Genomic DNA, 17,854 nt, shown 5'->3' on the forward strand with positions numbered 1-17,854 from the left:
CAACCCTGTGGCCGGCTTGTGAGCAGCCACCAACCGGAGGCCGCCTATTCCCTATTGGATAACGTTGGGCCTCAGCACTCTGCACCCAGCCGCCCCAGTGCAGCTGAGGGTGCTTTGAGAGTGCATCATTGACCCTGGGGGAACCCTGGTTCTAACCCCAGAAACCGAACTTCCACAACCAAGTACTTACCTGCAAACCGATAACTTCATTCCCTCCCATATTATTGCCTTAACTGCTTTTCTTTGAAAGTTCTGGCGTTGGTTTGTTTGAAACCTTGAAAAACAGCAAATGTACAAAAACTGGATTACTTACCTTTTCTCTAGGAAATGTCCCAGTGTGATATCTAGGCATATCACACTGAGTAGAAAAAGTAACTTAAAATGTAATCTGAAAAGTAATGTACAAAGTAAACTCAAAAGTAACTGCAAACTAATTTTAACTGCTGGCTTACCTGTAAACAAACCAATTGCATCCAACTGCATTTCAATTGTATTTTAACTGCAATATACATGCAAAGTATTATTTCACTTACCTGCACTAGGCCTGGCTTGGTTCTAGAAATAAAATAACTAAATAATATTTTTTAAAGATTCAAACTGGTCTGAGTTGTCTTCGAGTGTGTGACATAATTTCTTTCCTGAGTGTGTACAATAAATACTTACCAATACCCTCTGATAAAGCTTTACTGCTCGCCCACACTACCACAAATCGAGAGTAAGGTAATATCTAATTTTACCTCGGCCTACCTTTGGGGTTCTACTGGATCCGTGCACACTATACCTTACTTTGGTATAGTATATATAGAGCCAGTTTCCTACAATATACTCTTATACCTTGTTGTTGGTGAGAAGGGATTTTACCTCTTGTTTGAGAAGAGTTAGGTGATCCTGTGATAAACTTTAAGTGCGAGATGGGATGTTGGCTGGTTCCTATAATGAGCTCCAGACAGTAGCCATTTTAGATAATGGCTAGTACCGACTGGTCTGTGGTGATGGACTCCCAGACTGGATACGAAAATTGTAGTCTTCCCCCCAACGAGTGATGCATGGTCCGGGGGGATTGGGTAGTCCCCGTTTTGCAGTGGATGTTGCTCCGCGTGCGGAGGTATCTCTGACCCTTCCTTTATTGCAACCATCTCTAACAGAGCCCCTGAAATAGCTCTTAGTATAGGTGGATTGGTCCTGCTTTTGCTGAGAAGTGGAGGCATCTGTGGTGGTGCATTTGTATCCGCCTTTGCAGCCTGAGTGAAGAAAGGAGCCTTTAGCTGTAGTAGTATGTAAGAATCCCCTAGCTTAAGCATTGCCGGTGTTCTTCTTCATTTTATCTAAGGTGGCATCTACCAGTGGGCAAAAAAGATGTTCTTTGACGAAGGGCATGGTGAGAACTGCCTGTTGGACTTGGCTTGAAGCCAGAACATCTGAAGCAAGTGTGTCACCCAAGGCGCTTTCTGGTATTGATACTTCTAGCGGCTGTATCCGCTGCATCTGAGCACACCTGATAGAATTACTGGCGATGGCCTGACCCTCTGCAACAATTTGTTTACAATGGTCCTCAGGGAGATACTGTAGTAGCTCGTCCATCTCATCTCAATGGGCCCTATCATGCTAGAAGGGCCTGGGATTAGCCCTTACACTCCTTTTCAGGAGTTGCCTGCCTCGTTTACAAGCAGAAGTGGCAACTATGGAGTCTGGTGGTACCGGACTCTGTATAAAGAGGGGGTCTGACAGACGCTGCTGTCCCCGTAGGTGGCAGTTCGGTGTACCGGGTCTTGCTTCTTTGGTGCATGCAGCTGCAAGAGAGTAGCTCCGCTACCTCAAGGGAGGTCCTTTGGCAATTTGCAAAGCACTGGCAGCCCTCTGGGTTTCTTGAGGTCTGCACAGTGGCAGGATGAGTCAGCTGCTCCATGAGGGAAGAGTGCAGCAGGCAGGCTGGCAGGGTTGGCGCCAAGTCAGTCGTGCTCCTCGGTTCAGCAGTCTTCTTCTTTGTCCACTTCTTTTTTTGGTCTGTAGAAATCAGAAGTCCTAGTTTCGGGGGTCCCCTAAGAACTCAATTTACAGCCATTACGAGGAGTGAGGGGTAGAAGCTAAAGAGCTACTCACCCCTGGGGTCACTCTAACCCCTAGATAACCACTTTCTTTGGGGAGTGGGCATCACCCTGGCCCAGAATTCCTATATTCAATCACACACAAGATAGTGGAATATCTATAGTCGCATTCACATCCAGTTGGTCATGCTAGAGGAGTGTCCAGTCTGGCATTGCAACATACCTCCCGCAAGCTTATTTTCCAGCCTGTCCTGGTGCCAGATGGCCCAGGGCACGGAGGTCCACATCCTCTCCTGTGAGGGAAGCCAGATCGCACACGAAAGGCAGTGGGCTCTTTCAAGCTCCCTGCCTTGGAATGCTAATTTTATCATCCTTAATTGAGGAGAAGGTGACGACACCTCTCTCCAGAGCAGGCTGTTCCTGACCTCCTGAGAGCGAAGGCTCTCACCCCTGGGGGTCAGAAGCCAGTCTGTGGTGGCATACTGGATTGAACCAGTCAGCTAGCACACTAGAGGGCTCCAAGGTACCCTCTTGGTGCATGTATTAATAAATCTATCGCTGGTATCAGTGTGGTTTTATTAACATGATGTATTTGATACCAAAAAACAATTGTTTCAGTGAAGCCATAATGTAGCTGGGGAACTCATTTTGACCAGTGCCCTGTACATACCTTAAGATGGCTTCCCTGTTCACTTGTATTGGTAGTAATTAAACTGGTCAGCACAGGGGCCTATCTGCTCATTCAGAGATGTCCTCACATGCAACATAATGCACCCTGCCTTAGGGCTGCAAGGCCTGCTATAGGGGTGACTTACAAATATTACATGCAGTGTTTTAGGGGACATGGCACCCACGTGTGTGTTATGTCTTGTTTTCACTTTTTAGAGCACCTTGTCACGCAGCCTGCGGTGACAGTCTGTATGAGTTTGGTGCTGGGTTCCTTAGAGTAGCATAAGCTATGCTGCAGCTCTTAGGGATCCTTTCTAGTACCTATGCCCTAGGTACCAGATGCACCACTTACTAGGTACTTACAGAAGTGCTAATGATCTGGTCACTTGAGGATCAAGAGACCAGGGGTCTTGTATTAGGAAAAGAACACTGGCACTGGGGACCTGTCTAGCAGGAACCCATTGCACTTTAGTTAAGTTGCATCAAATACCAGACAAAAAGTGTGGGGTGGTGGGAGGAGGGGGGACTACTGCAACACAATCCCAGTTTCCTACAGTGCTCAACAGCTCGAGATACCAGACTCTCCGTGCCCAGTCAGGATCCATATAAGTGACGTGGGGCCAGTCATTCCTGATCTTTTTGAGTACTCTGGGCAGAAAGGCGTACAGGGGGCCTGAGCTCCACTTGAGATGAAACGCTTCACTGAGCGAAAGCAGCCTTGCAACCTCCAGCGCACAAAACTGCTGACATCGTGCATTTTCGTCGGTGGCAAACATATCTCACCAAGGCTCTCTCCACTGCTGAGAGAGACCTGGCACCACCTGTGAATGGAGAAGTCATTTGTGACCCGCAAGGCACCTCTGGCTGGGTTTGTCTGCTCTAGTGTTCAGAGAACCTGCCAGATGTTTAAGCACCAGGGATATGCCCTGATGTTCCAGACATGTCCTGAGACACACGGCCTCTTGACAAAGGTTTCACGACCACATGGCGGTGATGTTGTCAGTGAACACTTGCACTGGCCTTCCCTCAACTGAGGGTAGAAAGGCTTTGAATGCCAATCAAATCGCTCAGAGCTCCAACAGGTTGATGTGGAGTCCAGATTCCTCCATAGACCAGCGTCCTCTGATTTCCACCTCTCCCATATGGCCACCCCATCCTAGGAGTGACGCATCTGTCCGAGAGCGTATGCCGCTGACCCAATTGCGCTTCATAAGCTACCAGTGCATCCCCTTTGCAGTTTCCTCAGAGATCCAGACCATGTCAGAGAGATTCCCCAAATGCTGCGCCCACTGGTACTTCAGGTCACACAGCATAGCCTGCATATGCCAACAGGAATGTGCCACAAGCAGGATGCAGGAGGCCATGATGCCCAGCAGCCTCAGAGTCTGTCTTTCAGAAATGTTGGATAGAAGGTTAAACTTTAGCATCATAGTCCAAATTTCCTGGACTTGCCACTCTGGAGGATAGGCTTGAAACTGCACCATGTCAAGAAGGAGCGTCTGAGAAGGACTCAGGTGTTACTTTGGCATGTTGATAGTGAACCCCAGTGAACGCAGGAGGTAGACTGTAGTCTGGAGATGGGAGACGACAGCCTCGATAGGGGAAGACTGGTACCCCTAATCTCTGCAGATGAGCTGAGACCACCGCTATCACCTTGGTGAACACAGAGGGTCGCTGGTGAAAACAAGAGAGAGAAAAGTGACCTGAAAATACTTGTGGCCCACAATGAACTGCAGGTAATGCCTGTGGGCAGGCAGGACGGGAATGTGAAAGTAGGCATCTTGCAAGTCCAACGCGACCATCCTCTCCTCTCTCTGGTTGGCTGGGTCCCCCCATCTGCAAGATGGCAGGGACTGGGAGTTGTGCTTCACCTCCCCTCCCCCACCTGAGGGGTGGAGTTGGCAAAGGTGGGCACACCTTTCTTCCTTACTTGTTTTTCCAGCCGGTTCTCCCGCCCTAAGTGGGGGTCAGAACCAGTGGGGACCAGTTGCTGAAAGCAGCAAGTGACCCGGGAAAGCTCACAAAGGCGGCAAGTCTTTGAAGCTTCCCCTTCATGGACCCTGCCCATCTTGAAGGTGGCTTGGCACCTCGTCCCAGGATGTGCATTGTTTCAGGCCCCCAAGAGCAGCAGCCTCTCGACCCAGGGGTCCAGAAACATGTCTGGTGGAGGCAGCTGAATGCAGCCACTCAGCCTGGACACTAGCGTTAGGTCGTTTTTCGGGAGGCATCTCTAAGATGCCCTCTGTATGCATTTTGCATTAAATCCCACACTGGCATCAGTGTGGGTTCAATGTGTTGAGATGTTTGATACCTAACTTCTCAGTTTTCAGTGTAGCCATTAAGGTGCTGTGGAGTACGCAATGACAAACTCCTAGCACCGTATACTCTTAATGGCAGCACTGCACCTACAATGTCTAAGAATGGACTTAGACACTGTAGGGGTACAGGGCTCATGCACCTTTACCCTGACCACTGGTATAGGGCACCCAGCTAGAGGGGTGACTGATCTATGCCAGGGCAGTGGGTTGTAGGCATGGCACACGTCGATTCTTCACTTTGTTCTGCGCTAAGACACGTGGCCTGCAAAGGCAGTGTGTGAGTGTAAAGGTACAGGACCTCTAGGGTGGCATAATAAGTGCTGCAGCCCTTAGAGGCCTTCCATGGTCACACTGCCCTGGGTTCCCGTGGTACCATTTACCACTGGCTGACCTGTGGCCAGAAATGCCAATTGGGTTTGGGTTTCAATGCAATTTTAGGGAAAGAACATAGGCTCTGAGTCACGGCCGGACTGGCCGTAGCGGGCACCGGGCATTTCCCTGGTGGGCCGGTTTCAGAACCCTGGGGGGCTGTTTTTGTTACAGGGCCGTTTTTGCAGCATAGCTGCAATATCGGCCCCTGTAACAATATCGGCTGAAACCGGTCCAGGCAAAAGAGCTCGGCTGCACACCCAACCCCCTGTGGGCCAGCCGAGCACTTTGCCAGGGCCGCTTTTGGTTCCCAGTCCGGCCCTGCCCTAGGTACCCGATTAGCAGGAGCCCAGGGCATATTCAGTCAAAGCACATCAGTAGTTCAGCAAAAAGTGGGGGTAACCATGAAGAAAGAGGGCACTTTCTCACAGTAGCCCGTTCAAACAATCTGCAAAACCCACCTGTCCGAAGTTATGGACTGCCAGGGGGGCATGTGATGACGAATCCGGTCACCAACTGGGTGCCCTTGATAATAAGTGGGCAGACTAGGAGGGTTTGGAGGCTATGACTGCAGAGTCCTCAAGGAGGAAGTGTGGCGCCACGGCCAGGGCGACTGCCTCCGGAATCTGGGGATCACGGTTCAATCCCCGGCACCGGCGGCAGATTAGTTCAGCACCATGTGACTCTGGGCAATCTTCCCGACGGCCCCCAGCGCCTAAAGACCCTTACGGGTGATTGTTTGCGCTTTACAAATGTGGATGATTATATTTATTATTATTATTGGTGAACCGACCTGACAGCTGGCCACCTGACCCTGCCACACAGAGGCTGGAGAGCTTGCGCGCCACAGTGACTGGGCATGTAAAGACACGGTTGCATGCCACTTTCGTGGCCACTAAAGGAGCAAAAGGCAGATCGAGGGTGACGAGGGGCCATAGAAAAACAAAGACCTGTGTATAGCCCTGCTGTCCTTAATGCGCTCCAGCACAGAATCTGCCTGGTCTTCAAAGAGACGGGAGCCATCAAAGAGAATATCCAAGAGTGGGGACTGGACATACACAGAAAAGCCAGTTGTCCTCAACCTGGTGTGGCGTCACAGGGCCACTGTTGACGAAAGCTGTGCCTAGTGAACGGGTGGTGTCAAGTCCAAAACGGATGGTGAACTTCACTGCATCCCTCTGTAGAAAGTTGGCTCTGTATATACTATACTAAAGTGAGGTATAGTGTGTACAGAGTCCAAGGATTCCCCAGAGGCATGGCAGAAGCTAAATTAGTTCAGTACTAACAGCTCTCTTTGTGGTAATGTGGGCAAGCAGTTAGGTTTATCCAGAGGGTGCGTTAAGCATTTATTGTATTCACTCAATCAAGGATCTATTACACACACTCAGAGACAGAATCCAGACCAATTAGGTAAGCATACAAAATGCATACTTATATTTTATTTTAGAACCAAGCAGGGCTTGGCACGGGTAAGTAAAATACACTCTCAAATGCAAGACTGTTCAAGGAAATGCAGTTGTAATTGAACTTGCAATCATTACAGGTTTATATATGCTTTGGAAACGGTTTAAATTACGCAGTAATTACTTTTAGATACTTTTTAGTTAATTTTGAATTACTTTGAGTACTGTGGTGGTATGCCTAGATACCACGCCTTAGGTACTCACAATACAAGATAAGTAAGACTTTTTATACATTTGCAGTTAAGTTCTCTTTTCTCCATACGAACATCAGTTCAACACTACGAAATGTTTTTACTCAAAATCTCTTAACATGGGTTTCCATGGAAGAAAAGTTTTGGCGGTTTCTCAGGTAAGTACACGACTTACGAATGGGAGTTTGGGGGTTTAGGACCAAGGTTCCTCAAGGGATAGATAGGGACTCAAGTTGCACCACAAGCCGCACTAGGGTGGCCGGGTGAAGAGTGCAGGGGCCCAATGATAGCCAAAGGGGCTAAGATGGCCATCGGTTAGGGACTGCTGGCGAGCAGACCACTCAGGTGTGGGAGCAAAGCTCCAGGGGTTAGGTCAGCACTGCAGGGGCCAACGACCAACACAGGAGCTGCACCACCAGCGTTACTGGGGCAGCCGGGTGCAGGGTGCAATAAGGCCGTCGAGACCCTGTGCTTTTCAATGGCGGCCTTCAGTTCGGCAAAGTTGCTGCAGGCTCAGGCAGGGAGACTTCCTGAAGGCGACTACCGGCTGGACAGGTAAGTTGGGAACTTGGGGGATGCCTGGACACCGTCAGTTGAGCCACCCAAGGCCGTGGGGTATCGGGTCTTCGGGAGTCAGGTTTTCTCATCAGCTCCGGTCGTGGCCGTGGACCCTTCAGGTTGAGGCTGCAGGCGTTGTCTCAAAGCTTGAGGGAGCTCTGAGATCACCAGATCCCAGGTCAAGATTACTGGGGAGACCTACTTGTGATGTTGGGCCACTCGAACTCCGGCCGTGGGCGCCGGGTGCAGAATGGTGTGGAATCGTGGAGTCGCTAAAATCAGGATTCTGTGGGTGAGTGTTTGCTTGAGCAAATTCGGTGCTCACGGGAGACAGAGTCTGTAAGAGGGCTGCAGGGCAGGTCCTCCGGGCTCTGGGGGTTGCTGGCTGCTGGACTCGCTGGGGTTCTTACAGTAGGCAGGACAGACCAGTATGGCTGGGGCCAAAGCCGTTGGTGGGTGTCCTCCTCTTCTTCCTGGGTCAGCACGGCTCTTCTGTGATTCTTTTTTCCCTCTAATCTGAGGAGGTAAGGTTCAGGGTTGCCCCTAAATACTACATTTAGGGGCGTTAAAGGAGGGTACAGGTTGGGACCAATGGGACTTTTCCTTAGGGTGGGTACACCCCCTATTATGCCACCCTCCAGTGGGAGGGGGCATGAGCCTCTCCCTAATTGGCTAGGACCCCTCATCTTCAAGATAAAGGGAGCGGAGATGTGTGCTTCACCTCGCATCCCCCACTTGAGGGGTGGGGTTGGCAAAGGTAGGCACACATCTCTTCCTAGCTTGGTTTTCCCGCCAATTCTGTGTCCCAAAGTGGGGGCCAGAACCAGTGGGAGTAGCAAAAGTTAGGGACAGCTTCCAAAGGCTGCAGGCCTTTGAAGCTTCCCCTTTCATGGAACGTGCCCATCCTGGGGGAGGAGGCATGCCACCGTTGTCCAGGATGGGCTTTGTTTCTGGACCCAGAGAGCGGAGGGTTCCAGAAATCTGGCTGGTGGTGGCAACTGGCGGGCAGCCATTCAGGAACCACACCACGGCTGGTTGATTTTCAGGGGGCATCTCTAAGATGGCCTCTGAGTGCATTTTACAATAAATCCAACATGGGCATCAGCGTGGGTTTAATGTGCAGAGATGTTTTCTACCAATCTTCCCAGTTTTTAGTAAAGACATTATGGAGCAGTGGAGTTCGTAATGACCAACTCCCAGACCATATACTCTTAATGGCTTTACTCCACTTACAATGTCCAAGTATGGGTTTTAGACACTGGGGTACAGGGCTCATACCACTGTACCCTCACCTTGGGGCTAGTGCACCCTGCTAGAAGGGGTGACTTACCTACACCTCAGGCAGTGGGTTGCAGGGATCGCACACAGGGATATGTGCCATGTCGACTTGTTTCTTCTCTGTACCAAAACACGCAGCCTGCAATGGCAGTGTACGGGTGTTAAGGTACAGGGCCTCTAGGGATGGCACACTAGGTGCTGCAGCCCTTAGAGGCCTTCCCTGGTTACAGTTCCCTTGGTACCCATGGTAGATTTCACAAGGGGCTTACCTATGGCCAGAGATGTGCCAATTGTGGGTACAAAAGATACAGTCTTGGTAAAGACCACAGGCCCTGGGAACCTGATTGGCAGTGACCCAGGGCACATCAAGTCAGGTTGCATCAGCTGTCAGGCAAAAAGTGGGAGGTAACCATGCAAAAAGGGGCACTTTCCTTCACCCTCCCTTTGGCAAAAGCCTGGGAAAGCACAGCCTGCACCTGTGCAACAGTATCCCATGGCACGTGTGAAAAGACCGCAGAGCCAGGCTGGCATTAGAAAACATCTTCTTTTCAGGATTGTCCAGCCTGTTAGATTCCCTGGGTGGGTGAGCAGTAGGGAATGTGCCAAGATTCAAGTGGGACGTGGGGACTTAGACCACCAAGCTTGCCGGGGTAGGGTGTTGGGTGAGGAGATATGGGTCCCCTGGAATGGGCGGTGGTGGCGGGCAATCGACCTGTTCACTGTTGTCCCTATGACAGGGATGGACCAAATCCAACGTAGGACTCAGTAAGTACCTCACTGAAAGGGAGAAGCAGTTCTGATGGGGACGCTCAAAGCTGAAGCACTTCCTTCAAGAAATTAGTCTTGTCTCACACCAAGGGCCAACTAAGTTCAAGTCCTCAGCTGCCCTTCACACCACCATTTTGAAGAAAGCCCCCTCCTCGGTAGCGATGGTATAGGGAGTAAGCATTCCAGTATCTGGAAAAGTATCCAGTCCACTAGCTTCACCCAGTCCAGTTTTTCTTCTTAAGCCTGGTATCATCCCAATCCTCCTAGAGTCCTAGCCTGTATTAAAACGGCTCAGGCTCCAGTCGGAGCTGGCGTCGGACGATGCTTCTCTGGCTCTGTGTCGAAGTCAGAGATGAAAAGGGGGACGGCCCCGCCTGTGGGCAATGGGAGTGTCGACTTCAGTATCAGCGTCAGGAAAGGTTGAGGGTGCACAAACGGCACCAATCCATCTGTGGAATTTCGGGGCCCAACTGGTGCTGAAGCCGCCAGGAGGGATCCAGTAGGGGCCCCTCCTGAACCAGTGTGGCCCGAAGGCATGCTGGAGGGGAGTCGCTCCGGCTCCCGGAAACTCGAGGAGGTGCAGAGCCGGCCCAGATGATGTGTGTATTAAAGTGTGTTTCGGTTGCAATAACCCCCCCACACTTTTTGCCAGATTTCTGATGCACTTTGACTAGGTGTGCCTTGGGTCTCTGCCAATCAGGTTCCCAGGGCAGCGTTCTTTTCCCTAAACTGTACCATTGTTACCACAATGGGCACAACTCTGGCCTACCTGTAAGTCCATTGTAAGGGGTACCTATGGTAGCAAGGGCATGGTAGCCAGCAAACAGCCTCTGAGGGCTGTAGCATGTATTATGCCATCCTCAGAGACCTCTCACCACAAACATGCACCAATGTCATTGCAGCCTGCGTGTTTTGGTGCAGCTAAAAGTGAAGAGTTGACATGACACATCCCTGTTTGCCATGTCAAGCCAGCACTGCATGAACAATAGGTGAGTCACCCTTAAGGCGGGGCACATTATACCTCATGTGAGGACCTATCTGCTGGAGCAGACAGGCCCCTATAATATCCAAGGTCATTCTTAGATATTATAAGTGCACAGTAAAACCATACAGAGTATATGGTCTAGAGTCTGGTAATTACGAGTTTCATAGCACCATAATGGCTTTACTGAATCCTAGGATGTTTGGTATCAAACATCTCAGAATAATAAACCTGCACTGATTCCAGTGTTATATTTATTATTCCATGCACTCAGGGGTTCCTTCCAGAGGGGACCCCTGAACCAAGCCAACCACTGGTGATTTCTTGGCTGCCACCACGAGACAAGTTTACTGGACCCCTGGGGTGAAAACCTTCGCTACCTGGGCCCAGAAACAAAGGCTTTACTGGGCAGAGGTCTTCACACCTCCGCCTGGTCAGTAACAGCCATTATGGCAGGGGAGCTTCAAAGGCCTTGCCGCCTTTGCAACACATCCCCTACCCTCTCCTATCAGGAGCAGGCCCCCCCCTGTCTGCCCCCCTTTTTCGGAGAGAAAACAGGAGGTAAAAATAGAGCAGTTCCGAATGGGTACCACCTTTCCCTACCCCACCCCTCAGATGGGAAAGACACGGTGAAGCACACTCTTCAGTGCCCGCAACCTTGCAGATGGCAGGCACCCCCAATCAGAATTAGGGATTGTGCTCACTCTCCCACGTGGGGTGAGCACACCAAGGGTGCAGACACTCTAAGGTCAGTAGTCCATTGGCTACTGACTCTAAACCCCTAAAATGCCCCTTAAATACAGTATTTAGGGGGCAGCCCTAAACTTAGAAGGCAGATTCCTGCAACCTATGAAGGAGGAGGATAGAAAAAGTCGCACAGAGGAACAGACTGTATGGAAGAACTGACTTGTTCCCAGCCCTAACAGCCCGTCTGCAGTTTCCAGAGATCCTGCGCCAAAAGTCGACTTAACCTGCAGCCAGCGACCTCCAGAACCTCTGGGAGGACTGACTGCCTTCAACAAAGACCAGATCTCCTGAAAACAGCAGCTCTGTTCAAAAGAAACCCCAAAGAAAGACTCTGAGCCTGCTGAAGACTCAAACTTAACGCCTGGAACACCACTGCACCCGCCGCCTACGGCCTGAGTCCAAGTGGCCCAACAGCGCTCCAGAATTCGACATCCCCAACGTCGCCTGCAACCTCTGCAATGAAGCCCCCAACTGCAAGTGGCCAGGTAAGGTGAAACCTGACCTCAAAAGGCACCCCTTCATCCGGCTGCCCTGCACCCTGGAGAAGAGGACCTGAGGTGCACCTACGTCCCTGAGCCCTCCAACTTCCCTGCCCTCCCGGAAGTCGTCCTGGACCGAACCTGCAGCCAAAATCCAAAACCGGCAACCTCCATAGAATTGCATTGGGCTCCCGACACTTCCGAAGCATCCTGCACCCAGCCGCCCCAGAACTGCTGGTGGTGTTAACTTTGTGCTGACCTGGAACACCCTTTGCCCTAACCCTAACCCTAGGAGCTTGGCTCTCAAGACAGAGTGGTCTGTCCGTGAGCAGCCCCCAACCAAGATGTATCATAAAACATTTGGCTAACATTGGCACCCTGCACCCGGCCGCCCTAGTGCCGCTGGTGGTGCCCCTTGAGTGCCAACCTGAACCTTGGGGAACCTTAGTTCTACCCCTCCCCCCACAAAACTCCATCCCTAGAACCGTTTACTTTCATGTGAACTTGACACTTCATTTTTCTCCATAGTGCCTTCACAAGAGTTAACCTGTTAATCAATGTTCTGTGTTACTTCAACTGTGTTAGGAGTGTATTTCGTACCAAACTAGAAAAGTAATCACGAAGTAATCCAAAAGTAATGTCATCTCAAGTGTTTTGAACATTTTATCAATGGTTTTCTCAACTGCAAGATTAATCTAAACGTTCCTACCAAAAAAGGGTGCACTGTATTTTTAACAGTAACATTATATGGAAAGTGTCACTTACCTGCTACTATGTATATATTGGTTCTAGAAATAAAATAACAAAGCATTGGTCTGGATTCAGTCTTCGAGTGTGTGACATCATTTCTTGCCTGAGTGTGTTCAACAAATGCTTAACACTACCCTCATGATAAGCCTGACTGCTCAACCACACTGACACAGAAGACAGTAAGGTATTTTCTCCTCTGCTATACCTTTGGGGATACACTCGCCTTCGTGCACACTATAGCTTACTTTGGTATAGTATATAGAGAGCCAGCTTCCTACAATGGCTCAACCGCAGAGCCAGGCCTCGAGGGGAAACGTTCCCTCATCTCGTTGGCGAAGGTGAAGGTGAAGCACGCTTCTACGACTTCTTGTGGAAATTGGACTTACCAGAATGGCTCGACGAATTCGAATGAGACTACAGACTTCACGATCGCACCCGGGACATTTCTCCTGACCGGGACAGTGATTGTCGCACATCAAGAGGCCATAAGCTTGAGGAATCGCTCCCTTAAGGCCTTCGGGTGCATGATGCGGCGGTAAAGGCAGGTCTTCGGGTTGTGGTCCTCCTCGAGGCACCAGAGGCATACAAGGTGCGGTTCTGTACTCGACATATGCCGGTGACAGGCGCCACAAGGCTTGAAGCCATCCTTCTTCGATTACATCCCTGCCAAACCAGGAGGCAAACCTCAAAAAAGACTTCGACAAAACATTGAAAAAACCAAGACAATAAGTGATTAAGGCGTAGCACATCCCGGATCTGCGCTGGCTGGCGCATAAAAAAAAGAATTTGCTCAGCATGCCTGGGTGGCTCTAATATGTCACTTTCAGACCAACGACGCCATGGGGAGCTGAACGACGCCTCCTGCCAGCGTGCAACCGTAAAAAAAAATGTAAAGATCCAGTCTGACACCTGGGGGCAATTCTAAGGTAAGGAATCTGCGGCTAGAAGTCCCTATCAGATACATCTTTCCAATTCTGTCAAAACTCTACATAATCTGGATACAGTTAAACATCAGCACCACGCAATGAACTTTGTGGATACTAAGTTTGGATATATTAATTTCTTTTTGTTTTGAAATGAAATAACTTCTGGCCAACATGGTAATTTAATACGAGCTTCGTGACATAAAAGACAGAGCAGGATTAAGGACAGGAAGTGGGCTGCAAGCTGGGTTTTCACAAGAATCTATAAAAACAAAAAGGCCAAAAACAGTATTACGATTCCTATTTTGATATTAGAGAAAATTGACCAATATACCCAGCCCTGAACTAACCTTGTCCTTCTATTTCTAGATAAAAAGATCACACATTGTAGAAAATGTCAGTAGACCAAAGAAACAAAGGAGATAGGAATGCATTGGCAGTTTGTGTTTCTTGTACAACAAACTCACATATCTTTGATCTTGTGGTCGTTGGAACCCTTAAACAACATCTAAAGTCTGCACTAGTCATGTCCCCTCTAGATCACACTTATCTTCTTCCTGGGCAATAGTGAAACTGCAACTCACCTCCGGTCACTAATGTCCTCTAAGGACAGATGTAATTATTTCTTTAAACATAGTTTAAAAGGTTACAAAGGTCTTACCTTGGCTTATAAAGGCAGCAGGAGAGACGCTTGGTTTGCACTTTATGTCCATGAATAAAGATCCTCATCCGGGGGTCAATATAGAGTACAGCTGCGTAGGCCCGGAACGATCGCCGCTCTGGTTTCCTAAATAGGAAAAGAAGGTGTTCTAGAATAAAAGCTAATAAATTCATTATCTTCACCATGCCTTTCTGGCACACTTACGTTCCCTCTGGTGGGGTTTCTGCCATCTGAATGTCTTTGGGATCAGTAGTAAAATCCAGCTCTGGCTCCCCAGTGTCCATTAATTTCAGGTTGAAGATCACGACCAGCGTTCCTGTATTCAACAAGCAAAACCATAAATGCAAACATACCTAAAACAGAAAGGTAACACTATAAAATGCGAAAATGTGCAGCACTCTTGCTCCTGCAATTGGAGTTCAGTAAAATACCCAAGTCAGAAGTCAAAATGACCTCGGTCATCATGACCTCAAAAGTACTGCAATCCTGATTATTGCTGCTGGAGACCACTGTTCCTATGGTGGTAATGTAGGGAGCCCATAGCTCCCAACATAATTTGATAAGAGTTCACTCCAGATACCCGCAACGGCCCAATGAAATATCAATGGAGCCTGTAACACCCAACTAAAAAAGCCAGTAGAAACAAACCTGATTCAAGTCTTGACAGTATGTAACCGATCATATTTATAAAGCTTGTTGCACTAGATGTCCTGTGTACTCCAGGCACCGGACTTTAAAACGTGAAAATCAATGCCTGTGGAGAGCACCATGTAGTACATAAGAACAAGGCACATCACTCCGCAAGGAAAACGGATCAATAAAGCTACACCTAGTAGAAGTGGTCTCCAAGCAATCCAAAACTTGGTTCACAGTGACGAAAATACAATACTTATCTGTTTTGAAACCTGCCACATGATATGGTTCATATGATGTACGTAGTCATTAATATAAGTCAGAAAAGTTAACTTTTTGTTAAACTTTTTATTGTGGGTACATGTGCAGTGAAAGCCCTTAATCAGAATAGTTTTAGACTAAACACATGGGGTGGAAAATCTCTCGTGGTAAAAGGCACCAAGGCATGGAATCAATTGCCAATGCATTTCCGATTTATAAACATGAAAGATGCTTTCAAAAAGACACTGAAGACATGGTTGTTTCAGCCCTCTGATGCAGTTTGCCATTCCCTCATCTAAACTTCCCCTTCCTGGCTATGATAAAAGTTCACACTGCTGTTTAGTATAAATGCCAGGATTCTCAAGTGTTTTGAGTGACAGTGCGATCTATAAATACCCATTCATTCATTCATTCATTCATAATGACCAGTGGATTATATGTGAATCTATAATCATTCAGGAAACACAGCCAATGCTATAGTAACTGTTTAATTTTGCTGCATCTATCTCTTATAGAGTTATACGGGTGCAATGCATAACAAGTAGGAGCCTTACTTCCATTATAGTTAAAAGTTACAGCAGTCTTAAATACATTTTTAAACACCTCACTCCCTTTGTGTACATCTTCACGGATCTATTTCAATTTAGCAGTATCTTCTAAATGGATGAACAGAGTTCCAAAGTTACCAACTCTGCAAATATCCTGTTGAGACACATGCCCCCAAAAAAGCAACCATAGTTCCTCATGTCTGTGTCCTTCTTTTATAGCATATTTATAAGTATGCACTGAGCAATTATGTTGGTAATTTCTACTTCCTAAACCCTTTATTAGTTTCTAGAACATACATTAATGACCTTCAAACACTTAACCTATGAAAACATGTTTGATTATATGTTTGTCAATCTTTGAAGAAGCTGAAGTACAATAATGAGAAAAATAGAAATTACATTTGGAAATTGAACGAACTCACTCACAAATGTTTGATACTGCAGTTTTATCTGGCATCTACTAGTCAAGTCTAGAAAATGGCCTATCACCATATCTACCACCTCATTCCCTTTCCCTAAGACTTGCTCCTCTGCACGCATGAGTGAACTTGCCAGGACCCAATGAAATGTCTCCCGTGGTTATTTGGACAGACAGTCATGGAGAATGGTTGTATCCCTGTTTCACAATATAAAATGATATTTTATTGTCTGTCCACAATAGATCTCAAAAGCCTTGTTTTGCATTATGGTCAGAAAAGATCTTAATGCTATCTAAAGTGTCTTGAGTTTCAAAAACATTTAAGTGTAACTTTAAACTTGGTTGTTTGTCCAGCTATCTCAAGCGTTTCAAGTTTATTATTTTGTTGATTAAAATCTTAGTGACGCCGACGTAATGAGAAAGATAAAAACCACGGTTTGAATGCGGTCAATTTGTTACTACTGCCAAGTATGATAAAAACAATAAAACCGCCTGGAACACCTTAAGACAATAATACTGTAGTAATACAATCACAAGAAGGTCATAACAAGCAGATTCCGTAAACTGACACGTCAAATAATGATAGAGATAAAATCCACGGTTTAGGTGCCATAAATTCGTCATCATTATAAGTAAGAATCCATTCATTGTCAAACCGAATTATAGGTTATTGCATGCAGAAATAAAATACTAATAAGCAGAATAGAGTCTGACATATACGTCGCTCATGTATACACAGCCAATTGTCCCCAATTTCTCTTTGATTATGTCTTGGTAGTTTGTATTGCTTTTTCATATAGCTGTAGGTATGTGATCAGTTTACAGTTCAGTTGGGGATCTGACAAGACAAGGCTTTGTATTACTGATGCCCAACAAGTGTGTATGACTTTATGGTTATAGTGCTTTTTTAGCAAGGGGACACGTGCTTCTAGCAGGTTGGGGCATATTCAAACCAAATGAATTAGGTCCTCCTTCACTGAACCACAAAGTCTGCATGCCATAGAGCCGCTGTTTTTCCAGAGCAGTTGATGCGCTAATGAAGAGAGTTGACCGAGGCAAATACCCATCAACTTTCTCTTTAAATGCATTGGATACGTTAGGCTTAAATATGAAGCTGGTTTCAAATGTTCATAATATTTAAGCACCATACATACACATGTGAACGACCGCTAAAGGTGTTTTTATCAATCAGGTATGAGTGCAATTTTACTACTTAATTGATTATCTTCCTAAAGCCAGACAAAAAGGCATGGATTTATTTCAAAATTCGATCGTATACATCAGGTCTAGTGCTTCATGGAAGGATTTATGGTATGTCGAGTGAGGGTCTTTTTCCATGGCTATCCATAAGGCGTAGTTTAATGTTCAGCTTTGTTTGTTTGATCTTATTTTGTACCAGCTTTTTATTGCGGTGTACATTCTCCCAGCGACATTATTGATGAGCCCAAATTCCAGACAGGCTTGTGCTGGGGAGGCATTGTGTGGAAGGCCAAATACATGCTTGAAAGCTCTAACTTGCAGACTATTCACAAGGGTGGCATCCTTTAAGTCTAGAGAGAGAGACACATCCAAATGCCACAATCGGTAACAGTTTGCCCACAATTACTGATAGTAATGTCTCAAAACATGGGCCATCTAGCTTCATAGCAATGGTGCAGGACGCAAATGTCAGGGCGTGTTCTTTGGCGGTCATATGTTGCATTTAATCCTGATAATTTGCTTTGCTAACAAAGTGGACGCCCAGATACTTATATGAATTGACCTCCTCTAATGTTGCGTCCAGCCAGATCTTA

The 17,854-nt window shown here is 47.5% G+C and overlaps 1 protein-coding gene across 5 annotated transcripts in view; it reads right to left on the reverse strand.

Moving 5' to 3' along the window:
* Positions 1-17,854, reverse strand: part of MORC2 (MORC family CW-type zinc finger 2) — a 403,660-nt gene that overhangs the window by 275,784 nt on the left and 110,022 nt on the right. For all 5 annotated transcript variants that reach the window (XM_085634756.1, XM_085634754.1, XM_085634755.1 and 2 more), the window contains 2 exons: positions 14,406-14,517; positions 14,202-14,327 (listed from right to left, as the gene is read on the reverse strand). In XM_085634756.1, the coding sequence (XP_085490882.1) occupies positions 14,202-14,327; positions 14,406-14,517 (238 nt within the window). The remainder of the gene's footprint in view (positions 1-14,201; positions 14,328-14,405; positions 14,518-17,854) is intronic.

This window comes from Triturus cristatus, chromosome 11, assembly GCF_964204655.1.
Source record: "Triturus cristatus chromosome 11, aTriCri1.1, whole genome shotgun sequence".
Classification (NCBI taxonomy): domain Eukaryota; kingdom Metazoa; phylum Chordata; class Amphibia; order Caudata; family Salamandridae; genus Triturus; species Triturus cristatus.